This window comes from Mauremys reevesii, linkage group 26 (assembly GCF_016161935.1).
Source record: "Mauremys reevesii isolate NIE-2019 linkage group 26, ASM1616193v1, whole genome shotgun sequence".
NCBI lineage: Eukaryota > Metazoa > Chordata > Testudines > Geoemydidae > Mauremys > Mauremys reevesii.
The window spans coordinates 2,994,504-3,012,964 of record NC_052648.1 but is presented as its reverse complement, the minus strand read 5'-3'; the positions used below and the strand labels follow the sequence as shown (position 1 = coordinate 3,012,964).

General features: G+C 58.7%; 1 protein-coding gene across 1 annotated transcript; it reads right to left on the bottom strand.

The window, feature by feature from the left end:
• Window positions 1-12,097: 12,097 nt before the first annotated feature.
• LOC120391516 (golgin subfamily A member 1-like) lies at window positions 12,098-16,320 on the bottom strand. Its single transcript, XM_039515186.1, has 5 exons — window positions 15,728-16,320; window positions 14,200-14,296; window positions 13,912-13,993; window positions 13,655-13,815; window positions 12,098-13,512 (listed from the first exon to the last, which is right to left on the bottom strand). Exons 1-4 carry the CDS (start codon window positions 16,046-16,048, stop codon window positions 13,674-13,676), a joined length of 642 nt encoding a protein of 213 aa, XP_039371120.1. The 5' UTR covers window positions 16,049-16,320; the 3' UTR covers window positions 12,098-13,512; window positions 13,655-13,673.
• Between the last annotated feature and the right edge of the window lie 2,141 nt (window positions 16,321-18,461).

The window sequence follows — 18,461 nt, the reverse complement described above, 5'->3', positions numbered from 1 at the left end:
CTCGGCCCAACCCCTCCTGCCCACGAGTGCTGCTTGATTAAGGGAAACACAGATTTCAGTTGCAGACAAAACCCAGGGCTGGGATCTGGCCTGTTGGCCTCTGCCCTGGAAGGAGGCAGAATCAAGAGAGACTTTTCCTCCATGCGCGAGTTGGCTGGTGCCTCAGGAAGAGATAATTACAGCAGGCGCGAGGCCAGCTGGTTGGTGAAACATCCTCACCACTGCAGATGCTAGCTCGGTGCCCTGGTCCAGCAATTCCTGTATCCTGCCTCTGGCACTGGCCCAGGCCTGGTGCTTTGTTTAGAGGAAGGAGGAAAGATCCTTGGGGTGGTGCATCTTTCCTCCCTCCTGGTCCTTCAGAGTGAGGTGCGCCGCAGACAGTGGCAGATAATGATTTATCTCACTTGCATGCCAAGCAGGCAGAGAGCAGCATCGCTCAGAGATCTGTGGGGCATCCTAGGGTGCAGAACAAGACTCAGACGGAGGCTGCGGCTGCGGAGGGCTGGTATTTTCCATTCCACACAAGGAGTTTCCATCCCTACCAACCTGTAGCTCCAACACTCTGTTCCCTGTGCTCCCAAATCCAGACCACTCAAAACTGACCCGTGCACAGAATGGGAGCGGGGCGCATGGTGAATAGCAAAGCCTATTTATTCTGCAAACGTTCTCCCTGCCGAGGGCCGGTTTGTTAGTCACTTTAATCCCCGCCCCCCCCCAAAGCGTGAGAGCAGATGATGCTGTTGCTGGGTCCTAGACTGGGTCTGACTCACGTGGAGGCCAGGGGCACCCCAAAACCGATCACCCCAAATCAGTGGCCACCTCTGGAAAAATGTCGGCAGTCCACTGGTGTTTCCTACCCGAGCAGGATGTCACAGGCCCAACTTGCTGCAACAGTCATCTGGGGCTTTGGGTGACGTGCCTTAACTGTAGTGTAGAGTCATCTCCATCCATGGACCTGTCACTGCGTCCCCCTCGTCCGTCACAGCCCCACTCCGTCAGTAAACAGTCCTCTGGCAGGAGACGAGGCTTCCTCCACATGCATGCCAGGGAAGAGCCAGCTTGGAGTCCCACTGATCACTCAGTACAGATCACATGGAGGAGGAGATTGTGCCGGCCACAGGATCCAGTGCTGCTTATTCCCTGGGAGATTCCTGCTCTCCCAGCTGGGGGACTCAATCCTGAAACAGACCAATCAAATAAAGGGGTGTCAGATGGGGATCATGTTGCCAGTGAATCCCTGGGGCTCTGGCTATGCTGTCTGGCCCAGATCTACAAAAGTATTTCGGCTCCTGATTCCCACTGATTTCAGTGCCTGAATACTTGGGTGGCTCTGGGCCTTTGTTCACACACGGCCTAATTCTCTTCATGGCAGTGTGACCGCACCAGTGTGCTGGCTGGGATCTGACTCCAGTGGAGCTGGGGATCTGGCCCCACTGACTCCAATGGAGGGATACCAGCGTGAATGGAGAATCAGCCTCCCCCGACTTCCAATGAAGCTGAGAACCGGGGCCTGTCTGTGTAAAGACAGCGACTCCTGGGCCCTGGGGTATCAATACCCTCTGGGTTCCCCCCACCCCAGGAGGGGCCAGAACCAGCCCCAGCAGCTCTGTCAATGCAGGAGGTGCTGGGGCGCAGCTGCAGAGAGGACTCACCCCAGACTGAATGAAGGGCCAGAGCAGAGGCTGGCCAGCCCATGGGAGCGTCTCCATCGGTCTCAATGGCCCTGGGGTCAGGGCCTGGCTGAGCAGAGGGGACAGGAAGAATGGGTCAAGGACGCCCATCCCCCGAAAGCAGGTACTGGAATACAGGGCCCCTGAGGGGCAGGGCGAGCCCTTGGCTAATCACTCCTTAAATACCTGGGTGCTGACTCTGCTCCCTGCCTGGCGCCGTTCAGACAAGCAGCGCAGCGAGGGGGGCTGCCAGCAGAGGCAGGAGGCTGGGCAGCCTGGCGCTGCCCACGCTGGAGCGAAGCTCCTGGTGCCTTTCGAGCTGCTGCTGCAGCCAGCTGACCTCCCTGCGGTACTGATCCCTGCGGGAGGAGGAGGGGAAATGCAGAAGAGTGAAAAATAGCCCTTCGATGGTCCTCGTACCCTGCCAGTGCATCTCCCCTGCCCTGGGGATTTGGGTCATGGAGCCCCCAGGGATGGGTGACTCACTCTGACCTTCTGCATCCGTTGCGCCATGGTTCCATGCTGGCCCCCTGGAAACGTTCATTCGTTTCAAGACCCTCCCTCTCCACAGCAAGCTGCCCAGAAGGGCAATGGGGTGAGCACAACCCTGGGAGCCAGGGACTGCAGGCCCTTAACCCCGAGGCCTGGTCCCAGGGGAAGGGCCCCCGGGGGAGAACCGCAGTGCAGCGAGCGCGCAAGGGGGCAGGTGGCCCTTACTTTTGCTCCTGGAGATGCTGGGCTGTGTTTTTCCAGGTGCTAATTTCATCTGGAAAACAGGAGTGGGAGGGAAGCTGAATCAGAACCGCCACAATGCTGGTCACCCCCTCCCCATCATCAGGGCCAGAATTAACCCTCTCCTCTCCCCACCCCTGCCAACCAGACACCAGATGGTGTTGTGCAGGGCTGAGGTGCTGCTCTGACCCCTAGCACTGGGGATGCCTGGGCACCTTGAGCCGCTCCCCATGCTCTGCTGACGACCCCCCGCCGCCCACTTTGTTCTGTTGGCTGGACTGGCTGCCACTCACTTACCCTTTCCCTGAATCTGCAGCATCAGTCATCAGGGACCTGTCCCTGCTGCCTGTATCACACTGCACCCTCCTCTCCTTTCCCATCAGCCGCCCACTCCCCCCTTTGTCATTCTCTGTTCCCAGGAGCTCTCCCACTGCCTGTGAAGCCCGTCCGGTCTCCAGAGCAGGCCCCTGGCCCAGGCAGTTTACCCTGGATGAGGTCACCAGGCAGGAGAGGGTTGCGGTGAGGGACAGAACCAGGGGACTGTTTCTGCAGGGCTGCCCTGGGGGTGCCGGAGCTCAGACCTGTCCAGGTTGTGACCGGCACACAGCAGTGGCAAGGGAACCAGTGTGTGCAATCCTTGGAGATGCTGGCACTGGGCGACATCCCAGGGAGGTCTCTGCCTGCCTTATCCCCCCAATGAGGCACCCCCTCCCTCAGGAAGCACTTCCCAGGACCCCCCAGGCACCTGCAGAACTAGGAGCAGGCTCTGCCTGTGCACAGGGGCTGAGAACAGCAGCTGTCTCACCTCGTAACCTGCCTTTTTCCACCTCTTGCTGGGCAATGTCCCTGTTTAACCGGGTGACCTCCTGGGTCAGGTTGATGACATTCTTCTGTAGGACGTGCTGAAGGAGGAGAGAAAGAAGAAACAACTTAGACTTTCAGAGAACTGCCTGGGACTCACTCAGCCCATCACTGAGATGCAGCCACCTCTGGGGTGGGGCATGACATCTGTTCATCAGCTGACACTGAACAAATTAGGACAGGAAGGGAAAAAGGCACCTGTGTCCAAGTGGAACAGCAGACAGGCAGGACCTAGTCACCCTGGATAGGTGTTGGTCAGGATCACGGAGCAAAGAGCAAGGCTCATCTCCATTTGCTCAACAGATACCCAGGACTGAAACAGAGGTGGGGCTGTGGGCCAGGACTGAGGGTGTCAGGGGGCCTCAGGCTGGACTCGTAGGGGGCCGTGCACTGGGATGGGGCGTCGGCGGCAGAACTGCGTGGCTGGGGACTGCCAAACAATTCCCCCTCCTGGCTGGATTCCAGCCTGGTCTCTCTCCTGTGGCCCCCCCGACAAGGTACCCTGTTCCTGGGGAGACCAGATGTCCTGCTTTTATAGGGACAGTCCTGATTTTTGGGTCTTTTTCTTATATAGGCTCCTATTACCCCTGGCACTGGGTAGGAAGGGGAGGAGGGAATCCCAGTTGTGTTGTACCCAGCGGTGAGGACAAGGGCTGCCTGGGAAGCAGGGGGGGCTCAGCTCCAGCTCCCAGGAGTCTGGTGTGTTGGCAAGCGGGCGCCGCGGTGCCATCGGCTGGAGGCAGCTGCCCCACGTACCGTGTGGTTCCTGCACACGTCCCAGCCCTCCTGCATCGTCTGCAGTGTCCCGTTGGCGCTGGCCATCTCCTCCCGCAGCCCCAGCATGTCGCTGTGCAGCCACTGCTCCTTGGCCACGAAGTGGCCCAGCCCGGCCGCCAGGATGAGGATGATGGCGAGTTCCGCGATGGCCACGGCGAGCCAGACCTTCCTGCCGCCCCAGGCGAGACCCCCGGGGTCACCCATCGGGGTCAGGGGGCCCAGCGGGGCCACGTGCTGCAAAGAAAAGGGGCGGTTTGGCCCTGTGGTGTTTCTAGCAACCTCCTCATTAGCATACCCCTCATTAACATATGCCTTAATAGCACGGCCCAGATTAGCAGATCACCCGCGAGCATAATTCATTACCACCAGTAATTTACATATTTAACACGGTGATTAGCGACCCCCTCATTAACATATTCATCGTTGTCGTAGCTTGTTCATCATTAGCATATCGGACATTAGCATATCCCTCATTAACACGTCACCCCGGCTGGGCCCGAGCCCTCCCCGGGGCGCGCGGGTTGGGGCGAATTGGGGCAGTGCAGGGGCCGCAGAGCCGAGGGGACGGAGGCCGGACGCTGCGTCCCGGTACCGGGCACCGGGCAGCCCAGCCGGGTACATGGGGGGCTGCATTAGCCCCTGCCGGCCCCGCAGCACCTCCGGGCGCGGGGGGCTCTGGCACCCCGGTCTCACCTCGGCCCGCCGGGACGCGCCGGGCCCGGGGAATCCCAGCTGGTCGGTTTCGGGTCCGCCCCGGTTTCGGTTTCGTTTCTCTGCAGGAGCTGCCGCGGGGGTGGGAGGGAGGCGGGACTGGGCCGGGCCGGGCCGGCGGCGAACCCCTGGGGCCAGAGGGGGCGCTGCAGAGTTCATGGGGGACCCCAAACCCCTGGGGGCAGCGGGCCGGGCAGCTGCCTTCGGGCTTGGCCCCCCCATTGCCCCCAGCGGGGTTAAAGGGCGCCCCCCAGCGGGGCAGTGGCATGGGGCTCCCAGCTACCAGGAGCAGCTGGGGTCCCCTCTCTGCAGCCCTGGCAGTGGGTCCCCCCAGTATTCACCGTGGGGGCATCTGTGGGGGGGCAGGGGGTTCACTGCACATGTCTCCGGCTAGCTGCAGAATCCTGTGCTGAGCAGTGCAGGGCCCCCCTGTGGGCTGGGGGTTAGCACCCCCTTGACATACAAGGGGAACCTCAGAGCCATGGGCTCAGGCAGGCTGCAGACTCAGGCAGCAGCGCTGCAGTGGTTCCATTCAGGTCATGTTTTTAAGCTTTTCTTGGCCATCAGGAGGGCTAGAAACGGACCTTTTACATTGATTTTCAAGGAAAGCCCCGGCTCTGATGCCAGCGCCTGGCTCCCGGGGCAGGGCCCTAGGCCTGGGCCTACAGGGCTTTCCCCTAAGCGCCCTGTGCAGAGCCCGTCGCCCCAGCCCAGGAGCAGGGAGAGGGGTTTGCCCCGTGCTCCAAACTAGCAGCAGAGTTACGAGCTGCCCCTTCCCTGCTCTCTGAAGGCAGGTCAGGCGTGGGACGGCCACGAACACGGCTCCGGGGCTGCTCACTCTGAGCCCCGGGTCTCTGATCAGGCAGGACGTGGGAGGACAAATGACACCACAAACCTGTGGGGTTGGCAACATTTTATTAGAAAAATAGAAACCCTAAAGGGAGTAACAAATACCCAAGCTGGGGCTTGACCCCACTCAGGGCAACCATCGTCAGGGGCAATCTCTGGGTGAACTGGCTCCATCCTCCCTGCACTCTTCACCGGCTGGATCTTCTTCACCATTTCCCCATCGTCCTCCAGCGCTGGGCAGGAGCCAACGAGATCCTTCCGCCAGGGCTGGGTTGGGCAGGAACCCGTCTCCCTGCACGACCCAGGGGAAATGCCAAGCAAGCTAGTGACTTAGAATAGTTCCCGTGACCGTTTTGGGGATGGGGGCGAGCTGGCCGTGCTGTGCAGTGTGACGTGTTCCCGTGGGGATTCTCCACTCTCCTGCTGCCTGGTCAGCCCTGAAACACAAATCCCGAGGGACAGAGAGAGAGTGAGTCCTGCGTCCTCCCGCCACCGAACCACTGCACTGAGCTACCTAACAGCAGAGGGAGAGAGAAAGGGGGGATGGGGAGTGAGGGGCAGGGGACTGCAGAGAGAGGGGGGCCGGTACTCTGCAGCTCTAGGGTCAAGTCCCGGCTCTGCCCTGTGCTCCTGGGGTGACTCACTCATCTCCTTGGGCCTCAGCCCCCAGCCCATCTGTAAAAGCGGGGTAAGGATCCTTCCTGTGCCTGGCTTGGCTACTCCCAGTTAGCCGGGCAGGGCTGTGTCTCCGTGCCTGGTACAGCTGGGCCCTGCAAGTGCTGCCGAGCTAGGGGAGGGGCTTGGCATGGGATGGAGAGGTACAGGGAGGCCGCGCTGCAAGGCGGGAGGAAGCTCTCATTCCCGCGGAGGCAGTGGCTGAAGGCAGGAGCTGCCTCGGGTGGAGGTGACAGAATGGGGCCCTGCAGCCTAAGCGCGTGGGGGTGAGATAGCAGGAAGATGGGGAATTGAACCGAGTCCACATCCAGGCTCCTCAGTACCTGTACAAACCTGCTTCTCTCACAGGAGCAAGATCCCAGTGAGGGACAGAGCCAGCGGGCTCAGGTAGCCGGCCATGATGGGGATCCGGAGGCTGCTCCCACCAGAGATCTGATTCTTCTGGCTATGGGGCTGCTGCTGTTCCAGCCGCCGGATGTCAGCTTGGAGTTTATCACTGGGAGAACAAGTGAAAGGGCAGGAGATGGTAGCAGAGAGCTCTGGGGGAGGGGCCCCCCACAGCGCAGCCCGATGGGGCAGGGACGGGTTGGTCTCACCTGTGCTGCTGAGCCTCCTGGAGCTGCTGTCTTAGCTTGTCTATTTCACCTGGACAACGACAGACAGGACACAGAGGCAGTTCCAGTCAGATAAGGCAGCGTGCTTCTCCCCCAGTGTGTGCCCCCTCCCTTCGAGTACATCCCCCTCGACACCCCCACCCCTCGACACCCCCACCCCTCCGTCGGTCCAATCGGGGACAGCTGCCTGCTCTGTACCTCCTGCCTCTAGTTCTGATGAGCCAGGCCTCTGTGTCAGTGGGGCTGAGGGTCCGAGGAAAGGTTTGGGGGCTGAGATGAACACAGGATCAGGCCCTGCCTATTCACCTCCCCCATCCCTTTATCGGCCAAGAAGATTTTGGCCTTCTGCAGTTGATGATTATAATTTATTGGATTGTGGCAGCGCCTGGGACCCCCGGCCATGGGTGAGGGCCCCATGGTGCTAGGTGCTGTAAAAACCCACAACAAAAAGATGCTCCCTGCCCCATGGAGGTAACAATCTCAGTAGAAGACAAGAGAGAACAGGTGGATAGAGACACACTGGGAAGTAGAAGGAAGGACAGCTCAGCCTCTGGGCCCTGCCCAGTCCTTGGTCTCTCTGCTGGGGCAGCCACTGGCTGCTGGCTCTGGTGGGTGTTTTGGGGTTGGAGACCTTTGTCCCCTTTGAACCCGGCTGAGCTTATCGTAACAGTCACCAAACAGCATCTAGGGCACCCAGCAACCTAGGGGGTGAAGGCTCCATAGCCGATTACCAACCTCACGAGCCAACCAGTCCCCCGCCCCCTCCCGCCCCTCCGCCCCCCCAGGAGTGGGGATGTAGGTCGTAGCTCAGGGCAGCAGAAAATCCCCCACCTGGAGTGACCTGGCTCTGAGCAGGCTGGCCCGGGTTATATTGACTCTGGAGGGTTTGTCCTGGTGCTGCTGCTCCTGGAATGTTACTTGGATCTGGCTGAGAGGACTGGGCCCAGCACAGGGGGCTTCACACTTCCAGGACCCTGGCCCCAGAAGCTCCACGCATGCACCCCAGAATGGAGCCCCTGTCTTAGACAGGACCTCTCCTGGCCATTAGCCAGGAGCTGCTCAGAGCGGTCGTCTCACCTTGTCCTTGTCCTTGCTCAGTGTCTCGGCCTCCCAGCTGGGTGATTTCATCCTTCAGGGCAGTGATGTTGTTTTGCAGGACATGCTGAGCGAGAAAACGAAAGAGAAGAATCAGCATCTCTGACAGCGATGCACACAGGACAGCCATTGCCCACTTGTGCTGTGCAGCCACCTCTGGGGCGGAAGGTGGCAGCTGTGCAGCAGCTTAATGACCGTGGACACATACTCCTTTCTGTTCCAGGGGGAGCAGAGTGGAGTTACTGGAGATGGATTCCTGCCCTTAGAGCAGGCCAAGGGGTGCTTGCATCAGACCTGAAAGCCGGCACCTCCAGCAATAACCGTAGCCCGGCGCTGGGCACTGCTCTGTGTGGATTCACAGGAAATGGAGCCTCCTACTGCGGCACCGACCCCATGTCCTTTAGGCCTAGGTGAACAGGCCTTTCAGCTATTCTCTGACAGGTGCTTATTATTTTTTCCTAGTTCAAGGTTCCCCTTTCCCCAACTCTCTCCCAGGGTGCTGCTAATGCCCAAATCAGCCTTTCGTCCGCTCGTGGAGAACTGAACTCGACTCCAGTGGTGCTGGTGGGGGGGGGGGGGTGCACATTAGACCAGACCCACTGGACCTGTGGTTCTCCCATTCCGGATCTCCAGGACCACCTGGACTAATGATAGGAGACGACCAGCTCCAGTGCTCCGGGACAGGGGGTCAGGAACAGGCCATCAAACACGGACTGACTAGACCAGCCAGCTTTACTCTACTAAAGGGACCCTCATCTTCACGTCTGTCCCACTCAAGCCCATCTCGTCACTTACTCTTGGTTTCCCTCCTTCCGCCGGCTTCTCCCAGTTTAGTCACAGACTCAGTTTCTCTCTGTCTCTCGCAGGCTCCATGCTGCCTCCCTGCTGCTGTCCCCCACCCCCACCCCTCCTGCTGTCACTTCACCTCTCTCTGGGGGGAGAGACCATCTCCTCCCCACAGAACAAGACAGTCCCTTCCCCAGACCACCCTGCAAACCGCAGCTCCCCAGGCGGTCGAGTCCCTGCACCATGTTTACACAGACATGTTGCAGAGAAGGAAATTAATTTGACCGGTAACAAAAAGCCACCAGGGACCCAGGTGACCCTCCGGGCTAGTGCAGCCGCTTCTCACCCCTGCAAATCCTGCATCGGGGAGCAAGTGAAATGAGCAGCTTGGAACTCATCCCCAGCCCAGCCCACCGAGCAACGGGACAAATCCCTTGCTCAGGGAAGCTCCGGGGTGGACCAACGGGGCGATGCACACGGCAGTGTGGGGAATAGCACTGGGGGCTGTGGGGAGGGACCCTGGGGGACGGGTATTGACAAGCACAGGCACTGCCCCAACAAGACAAATCATTGCAGCATTTTGAAGAGCAGCCTGGAATGGTCCCCTGGCTCGAGCTGCCCGGGGCAGGGCCTGGCGCTGGCACCTTTTCACAGCCCCCAGCACTGTGCCACCCTGACCCTGGACAGGGCCTCCTGGGCGCTACCATATACTTCTATTAAACAGCAACAACATCCAAAGCACCCACCGTCAGGCTCCTGCAGGAGTCCCAGCGCCCGCGCATCTCCCAGAGGGTCTGATTGGTGCCGGCCAGCTCCGACCGCAGTGCCGTGACCTCTGCCCTCGCCCCATCCTGCTGCTGTTCCAGGGCCCCCTTCTCCTCCTCCAGGTGGGCGAGTTTCCCCATCAGAGCGGAGGTGTCGTTCTTCAGCTGCTCCTGGCACTGTCTCAGCTTGGTCGGGGCAAAGGAGATATAGACCACGCAGGCAATCAGGCCGATGAGCACTACGGTGAGGGCAACTGACTGGCCAGCACAGCACCTTTTCCAGTTGTTCCCCATGCTTGTGTTCTCCAAAAAGCGGGGGCGGGGAGGGGAAGTTCAGCAGCCAGTGCTCATCCCAGGATGTGACCCTCGCTGAGCTGACAGCCCGGCAGCCTCGCCCTGCAGAAAGGAAGAGTTTCTTAGTTTCTTTTGCCCTCTAGTGTTTTCTAGCTGTGCGCCTCATTAGCATATTGGACACGTTCCCCAGAGTTTCTGTTCTGGGGGGAGATGGATTTCCTGAGGAACGGCCCTTTCCCGGAGATCATGTGGTTCGAGGGAGTCGGGGAGTGCTGGGCTCGCATGCATTTTGGGTGTAGCCCCGGTGCTCTGCCCAGCTGCGATGTAACCGGGCTGGCTGGGAGATGCTGCTGGTGGTGCTCTGGGCTACCATGCGGGAGACCTGGATTTGAGTCCCTGTCCCTCCCGTTCCCTGAGCTGCCAGCAGCACTCTGCAGGCGGGACACCTGGCTCCGAATCCATCCCCATTGCTCTGCTCTGCTGATGCCAGAGGTGCTGCTGGGTAGTGCTCAGCCACGCCGGGGGCACGGGTCTGATCCCTGGACCCCCACCACTGGCAGAGCTCGGGAGTGCTGGCTCCAGGCCTCCTGTGCAGTGCAGGGCCCCTGGGCTGCTCTCTATGCCCCTCCTCCCCACCACAATAGATAACCCCAGGTCATTCCTCCTCCCCTGCTGAGGCAGCAGCCAGCTCCTCCAAAACCAGCCAGGCCCTTGCTCCAGACTGTGGGCAGTGCCGGGGGGAGGAGTTGCTCAGATCCAGGGGTGGGGGCTGGGCTCCAGCTCAGGGGAGCGGGTGAGGAAGAAACGCTGGGTCCAGACCCGCTAGAACCACCCCTGGTTCTGGAGCACCTGGTCTGTGGCTGCTGCATGGCAGAGAACCCCACAGGCCAACCCGCCTGCTGGCCTGGCAGGAGTTGGGGGCGGCTGGGGGCGTTGGGCAGATAATGGACTTTGCATTGATGATTATTATCATGTACAGCCCCTAGCACAGTGGGGTCTTGGCCCAATGCTGGGGCTCTTTCAAAATAGGTACTGCCATGGGGTGGCTGCCCCTTTAAGGGTAGGGGACTGATCCAGCCCCCTGTGACTGATTATTCACCTCCTCCCCTGGGGGGGGGGAGGAAACAGCCATGGGAGCTGGACCTAAGAAGGGGTTAATGGGAGCATCTGGGCCCTATCAGACCCACTCTGCTGCACTTGGGGGAGGACGGATGTCAGGCAGGGTGGAGCTAGGAGGAGGAAGCTATGGGGTGCTGGGACAGACAGTACACTAGGGCTTGCCTCTTGCTTGGGGGGCTGGGGGAAGTGAGGCAGTCCCCGTGACGGGCCCTGGGGAGAGACGGGGCTGGCACTGGCTGCAGGAGAGGGGTTCTGTCATGCAGGGGCGGCTCTAGCCGTTTCACCACCCCAAGCACGGTGGCACGCCGCGGGGGCGCTCTGCCAGTCGCCGGTCCCGCGGCTCCGGTGGACCTCCTGCAGACGTGCCTGCGGGAGGTCCACCAGAGCCGCCTGCCGCCCTCCCGGCGACCGGCAGAGCGCCCCCCGCGGCATGCCGCCCCAAGCACGTGCTTGGCGTGCTGAGGCCTGCAGCCGCCCCTGCTGTCGTGGGTCTCAGAGAGGAGCAGTAGAAGCTGGAACAGGCTCTGTCTTTAAACACGCTAGGGCGGCGATACTCAGACCAAGGCTTGGGAGCCACCAGTGGCTCTTTAGTGGGTCTCCTGCGGCTCTTTGCAGCACAGGATATTAAACCACCGGGTGATTTAATTATTAACCAATCAGGTGGCTCTTGCCACGTTGTTAACCAGGCTCCAGCCCACGAAGGGCCTTCCAAGGTACGGCTCAGCACCTGAAGTTTGGAGAGCACGTAAGTCAGACGTGTGGCTGATCCTCGTTGGTAAAATAATAATAGCTGGGCCGTCATTTTGCTGTGGGAGAATCATATACACGAAATATTTCCCGTCGCACTGTTTAAATAGGACTAGTGAGCACTATAGGAAATGAAACAATGAATTCCCACCACGGTGGCCCTTTAGGGTAATGATGTAGGCGAAAGCCTAAGGGGAAGGTTTTGTCTCAAGTCAAATTGTACTTTATTTTGCCTTATGCTCCATTTTGCCAGCTTTGAATTAGTGAGAAGAAATTGTTCCTAACAGGAGAGCAGGTTTAGGGCTGTAATTGCCTTATGTGCTGGTTGGTGTGAGTGAAGACTGTCCGGTGATTAACTGAGACAGGACAGCTGGGCGGGACGGGCAAGAAGGGAGTGGAGGAGTCAAGAGGCACCAACTTTATTATCAATCACCCCTAAGTCCCAAGGAGGAGATAAGGAGCTGAGCCAGAGAGACGGATAAGAAACAGCTGCGGATCCTCCCAGTAACAACTCAAAATAATGCTAAACAGAGCAACCTTGAATACCTCGTGACTGACAGCTCCGCTGTGACACAGCAAGGTCCATACACCCGGGTCACCGTGTGAGCTGTTCTTGGCATCCTCCAGGATTAAAAACTGACATATATATGAAAGCCCCAGGTCTGATGCCAGCGCCTGGCTCCCGGGGCAGGGCCCTAGGCCTGGGCCTACAGGGCTTACCCCTAAGCGCCCTGTGCAGAGCCCGTCACCCCAGCCCAGGAGCGGGGAGAGGGGTTTGCCCCGTGCTCCAAACTAGCAGCAGACGCAGCAAAGAATCCTGAAGGCAGGTCAGGCGTGGGAGGGCCACGAACACGGCTCCGGCGCTGCTCACTCTGAGCCCCGGGTCTCTGATCGGGCAGGGCGTGGGAGGTTAAATGACACCACAAACCTTTGGGGTTGGCAAAATTGCATTAGAAAAACAGAAACCCTAAGGGAGCAGCAAATACCCCAGCTGGGGCTTGACTCCGCTCAGGGCCATTGTTGTCTGGGATAATCTGAGTCCAAGAAACCCCAGGGGCTCTGGCTCTGGGTGAAGCGGCTCCATCCTCCCTGCGCCCTTCACCGGCTGGATCTTCTTCACGGTTTTCCCATCGTCCTCCGGTGCTGGGCAGGAGCCAACGAGATCCGTCCGCCAGGGCTGGGCTGCGCAGGAACCCGTCTCCCTGCACGACTCGGGGAAGGGCCGAGGTCGTAGCAAGCTAGTGGCTCAGACCTGAGGGTGAATTGGAGGGGAGCGAGCTGCGCTGTGCACCGTGTTCCCGTGGGGATTCTCCTGGTCAGCACAAATCCCGAGGGATCGAACACAAATCCCGAGGGATCGAAAGGGCATTGGGGACGGATGATGGAAATAAACGGAGAGCGAGAGAGACAGTCCTGTGTCCCCATCCCCTGACCCAATGCACTGAGCTAAAGAACAGCAGAGGGAGAGAGAAAGGAGATGTAGGCGAGGGAGGACTGGAGAGGAAGTGTGGCCTTAGGGTTACATGCTGGTGCTCAGGAGAGCTGAAGTCTTGACTCTCCATGTGCTCTTGAGGTGACTCTCTAATCGCCTTGTGCTTCAGTTTCCCATCTATAAAAAGGAGATGATGATCTTTCTTTTTCTCCTGTGCTGCTGTTTGGTCTGCGAGCTGTGTCTCTGGCCTGGCACAGGTGGGCCCTGACTTCAGCTGGGACCTGGCAGTGCTGCTATGCGCTGGGAGGAGACTTGGAATGAGACGGCCGGTTCAGCGACGCCAGGCGAGGCAGCAGGACCTGCACAGGAGACAGCTCTCTCGCCTGCTGTGGGGAGAGCATGTGGAGTGGTCAGAGATGAGCAGGCACAGAGAGGGGTGGCTGAGGTGACAGGACGAGACCCCTCTGCCCAAGAGCCTGGGGGTCAGACAGCAGGAGGGGTCTCTGGACAAGCCAGGCTCCTCGATACCTGTACAAAGCTGCTCCTCTTAAAGGAGAAGGGTCCCAAGGAGGGGCAGAGCCAGGTAGAGAGACACACTGTGACCCCTGAGGCTGTCCATGCTGGAGCGCTGATTCCTCTGGCTTTGGAGCTCCAAGTTCAGCCAATGGATGTTAGCTTTGAGCTGATCTCTGGGGGAACAAGCAAAAGGGAAACGCACATTAACTCAGAGCTCTGGGGGGAGGGCCCCACCCCAGCCCCACGGGTCGGGACTGGCGGGTCTCTACCTTTGATTCTGGAATTCTTGCTGGGAATCCTGCAGCTTCTGGGACTGGCTGGAGAGCTGCTCTCTGAGCCTGCCATTTTCATCTGGAAAAGGAGATGAAAGGAAAGCAGCCAGGTGTCAGTGTGTTACCCAGCCTGCTTTTCACCCCAACATTCCCCATTCCCTAGCACCATGCACCCCTCTCCATCTGTCTTCACCCCTAGACCCCACCCAGTCTGTCTCCATCCCCCTCTGACACAAGAGATCTCTGCCAAGCCAGCCAGCCCCCATGGAATGAACAGCATCTCACCTTGTAACCCTTGTTCCTTGGCCTCCCGCTCAGAGTCTCTGGCTTCCAGCTGTGTGAGTTTGTCGCTCAGGGCAGTGATGTTGTTCTGCAGGTTATGCTGAGCCGGAAGAGGAGGGAGAGAGATGAAAAGGAACCATTATCACTGACTGTACAAGCCACACAGAAAGCCCTTACCTGCGTGCGAAACTGATTATTTCTGGCCACTGTGTCCTTTAAGATTTAAGAACTCGTCCCCTCACGTGTCATTTTCCTGCTTTTTCAACTCCCAATTGTTTTCTCAATTTTGAATGAACTAGTTTTAAATGGAGCTATACCAATCTCCTAGAACTGGAAGGAACCTTGAAAGGTCATCAAGTCCAGCCCCCTGCCTTCACTAGCAGGACCAATTTTTGCCCCAGATCCCTAAGTGGCCTCCTCAAGGATTGAACTCACAACCCTGGGTTTAGTAGGCCAATGCTCAAACCACTGAGCTATCCCTCCCCCCCTAGTCATTGAACCTAACTAGGGACATAAACTGAACAGAAGAAAATATTTTCTCTGCACGTCCAGAAATGACTGCTACTATCAACAGCTGGTTCAGCATTTCAGCCACCTCTGGCTCCAGATGCTTAGCCTGGGACTTCCACCAGTTCAGTGGGCGGCTTTCTTTAAAACCTGGCAGAAAACATACACTGTTTGACTTTGTTTTATTTAATGTAAAGGATTTTAACAGATTATAGTACATTTAGGTCTCAAAACAGGATTTTAAATAGATTTATTTTTAAAAAGAAAACGGTGTTTAATTTACATTCTAAAAAGATTGGATTTTTTAAATATATGTTTTTAAATCATCCATTTTTAGCCCCCTGGCAGCTCAGGGTGGCAGAGCGGAGTTAATGGCGATGGATTCCTGGCCTAGAGAAGGGGAGCTTCCCCGTGACCTGAGTCACAGCACGTGCAGCCGCACAACACCCGTTGGGTCACTGGCTCGATCTGGAGCTGCCTACGGAGTCCCCAACCCCACGTCCACACAGATATGGAGAATTCAATGACATGAGATTGGTCACACAGGCCGCTGGATGCCCCCAGGGTCCATGCAGCAGCCTTTCACCCCTGCAAGGCGGGGTTCAAATTCCCCAGCAGGAGAAAGTGACACGAGCTGCTGGACTGGGGCCCCTGACCCCACAGAGCAACAGGACAAATTCTTTGATTAGGAAACAGTCATGAATGGGCCAATGGGGGGTGATGCCCGTCACTGTGTGGGGAGCCCAGGGCCGGATCAGCTGTCGGGGGGAGTGAGGGGCATAGCACCGGTGTCAGAGCCTGTGAAAGAAACTTCGTGTACTGGGCCCGGCGGGGGTATGGATTAGACAAGCACATTCACTCCCCCCAACAGCAGCCTGGAAAGGTCCCTAGGCTGTGAACTTCCCAGGGCAGGGCCTGGCACCTTTGTACAGCACCCAGCACTGTGCGCCCTGATCCTGGACTGGGGCTCCTGGGCGCTACCGTACACCAATATTTAAACAGCAACAACATCCAAAGCACCCACCGTCAGGCTCCGGCAGGAATCCCAGCGCCCGCGCATCTCCCAGAGGGTCTGATTGGTGCCGGCCAGCTCCGACCGCAGCGCCGTGACCTCTGCCCTCGCCCCATCCCGCTGCTGTTCCAGGGCCCTCTTCTCGTCCTCCAGGTGGGCGAGTTTCTCATCCAGATCTGAGCTCTTCAGCTGCCCCTGGCACTTGACCGCACAGCAGGTGAGAGCGATTAATATGGCAGCTAATATGAGGACGGAGGCACCTACCAGGCAGATGCCAAGTTTCTTCCGCCTGTTGCCCATTTGTTTGCTCCCTAGACCGACGGGCTTGGGCATGACCCCACCAGCTCTCTCGCCAGGGACTCCGAGGGGAGGAGGTCGAGCCACAAACGTTCCCCACAGTTTGTTCCTCTCCTGCCGCTGTGTCTCTGGATGCAGCTGCTGCCTGTGCCAACCCCACTGAGCTGCTCCCTGCAAAAGAGTTTCTCTGGCCCCCTCGTGTTCAGCGCTGTGCTGCTCCTTAGCCGGGAGGTGCAGCTCCAGAGTCCCCGTGCTGGGGAGGGTGGACTCCCCCTGGAACGGGGCTTTCCAGAAAATCACATGGTTTCCTGTTAAAGGGAGCTAGGGAGCGCTGAGGTCAGCGCTGGTTGGCTGAAGACCCAGTTCCCCATCTGTTGTTCTGATGGCCCTGTAGCCAGGGGCTGCGGAAGCCGGTCAGGGCTGTTGGCTGGTGCTGTGATTAGCCCTGGTGAGGCCCCTGGGCTGCTCTATGACCTGGCTGGATCCTTCCCCTGCGTTGCCAGAGGCTGGGAGCCCTGCAGCCCAGACGGCCTTGGGGCTTGGCACCGGATCCCAGGCCCACTGTGCCAGCCCCCTAGGCTGGTGCGGAGTGGACACCCTTTGCCCTGCTGTGGTCTGTGCCCCATTCTGTTAGGGGCGGGCAGCGGGGACAGAGAGAGGAGCCCTGCCCAGGGCAGCATGTGGGTGTCTGGGTGAGATGCCCTGGGGTGCTGGGGGGTCTGTGAGCTGAGCTCCCCTGGAGAAAGGAGATGCTGCTGGAGTAGGGGGTGCAGCGCCCTGCTGGGAGCCGTGCCAGTCCGAGCTGGCGCCGCACAGGCCCCTGGAGCCAGCCCCCTGGGATCTCTGGCTCTTGGACTCCCGGGGCTGCGGGGGTTTCCTTTGAGCCACGTTTTATTCTATGCCCGTCCCCCTGCGTGATGATGAAATGGGACATTATCAATTAATAACCCGCTGCCCCCTCAAGCTGGTCACCAGCTGGGATAAAATCAACCCCCACCCAGGGAGGGGGAGGTGAGGATCATCCCCGCTTCACTTGGTGGGGGGGGAACTGAGGCACAGAGAGGCTGTGACTACCAGCCAGAGCCCACTGCAAACACGTTTCTTGCCCCAGGATGGGGCCGTGGTCCCCCTCCCCATCAGCCCCCAAAACCCCCAATCCACCCTCCCGCCCAGAGGCTGCATTGGCCCCCCCCCACCTCAGCTTCCATCCGCTCGGGGTGGCCAGGGCTCATCAGTTTCCGTTTCCCCTGCTCACCCCCCCTTGTTAGGTTTCGTTTCTCTGCAGAAGCTGCTTGCCAGGGGGGCGGGGGGGAGAGAGCCCGAGCGATGCGGACGGACTGGGGGACTTGGAGCACGGAGCTGGTTGGCTCTTTTGTTAGTTACAGAAACTTTGTTTTCTTTCTTTCTTTCTTAACACAACCCTCTCCCCCCAAAGACTCCCCAATATTCCCAGGGTCCCCCACAGCCAAACACAATAACCTCAGGCCATTCCTCCCGCCCTGCTGAGCCAGCCCCCTCTTTGCACCCCTCCCCCCAACCCAAACCAGTCCCCCTGCTCCAGCCTGCTCAGATCCATGGGCGGGGGCTGGGCTCCAGCTCCGAGCAAGAAACGCTGGGTCCAGACCCGCTAGACCCGCCCCTGGTTCTGGAGCGCCCGGCCTGTGGCTGCTGCGTGGCAGAGAACCCCACAGGCCAACCCGCCTGCTGGCCTGGCAGGAGCTGGGGGCATCTGGGGGTGTTTGGTAGATAATGGACTTTGCATTGTTTATTATTATGTACAGCCCCTAGCGCAGCGGGGTCCTGGCCCACTGCTGGGGCTCTTTGGCTCGACCACTGGACAGCTAATAACAGTACTGTCACAGGGTGTCTCCCCCTTTCAGGGGAGGGGGCTGATCCAGCCCCCTCTGACTGATTGTTCACCTCTCTCTGCCCCCCCAGGAGGGGGGTTATTGATATAAACAGGTGTGACGTTATTGATATAAATTGGGACCATATAGAACATGGGTTGCAACCAAGGTCCCGTAGTGGCACCAAATCTTAGGTAAAGGGGGTCATATAAGGTGTCTAAGACCAGGTTATGGGTTGCTGGTTATGATTATGCTGTCTGTGTGCATGTATCATTTTTAGTTGAAGTTATGTATATTGGCTCTATACTGTCTGTATTTCAAGTTGGTGATGTGCTTCTGGGTGATATCCCAGACAAGTGGGTGTTAGCTCTGCTTAGCCTGCTTGATGGCCCATTAAGGACCATCAGCTACACAATTGACCCATGGAGAGAAGGCAGGCATGCCTTATGATTCAGCGAAGTATGCAGGGACTGGCCCATGGGACTCCAGACTCCATTTTGCTGTAATTTTCCACAGTAAGGACAAAGAGATTCTTACACCTGGAAAAGCCTATATAAGGCTGATGCTTCATCTCCATCTTGTCTTCAATCCTGCTTCTTACC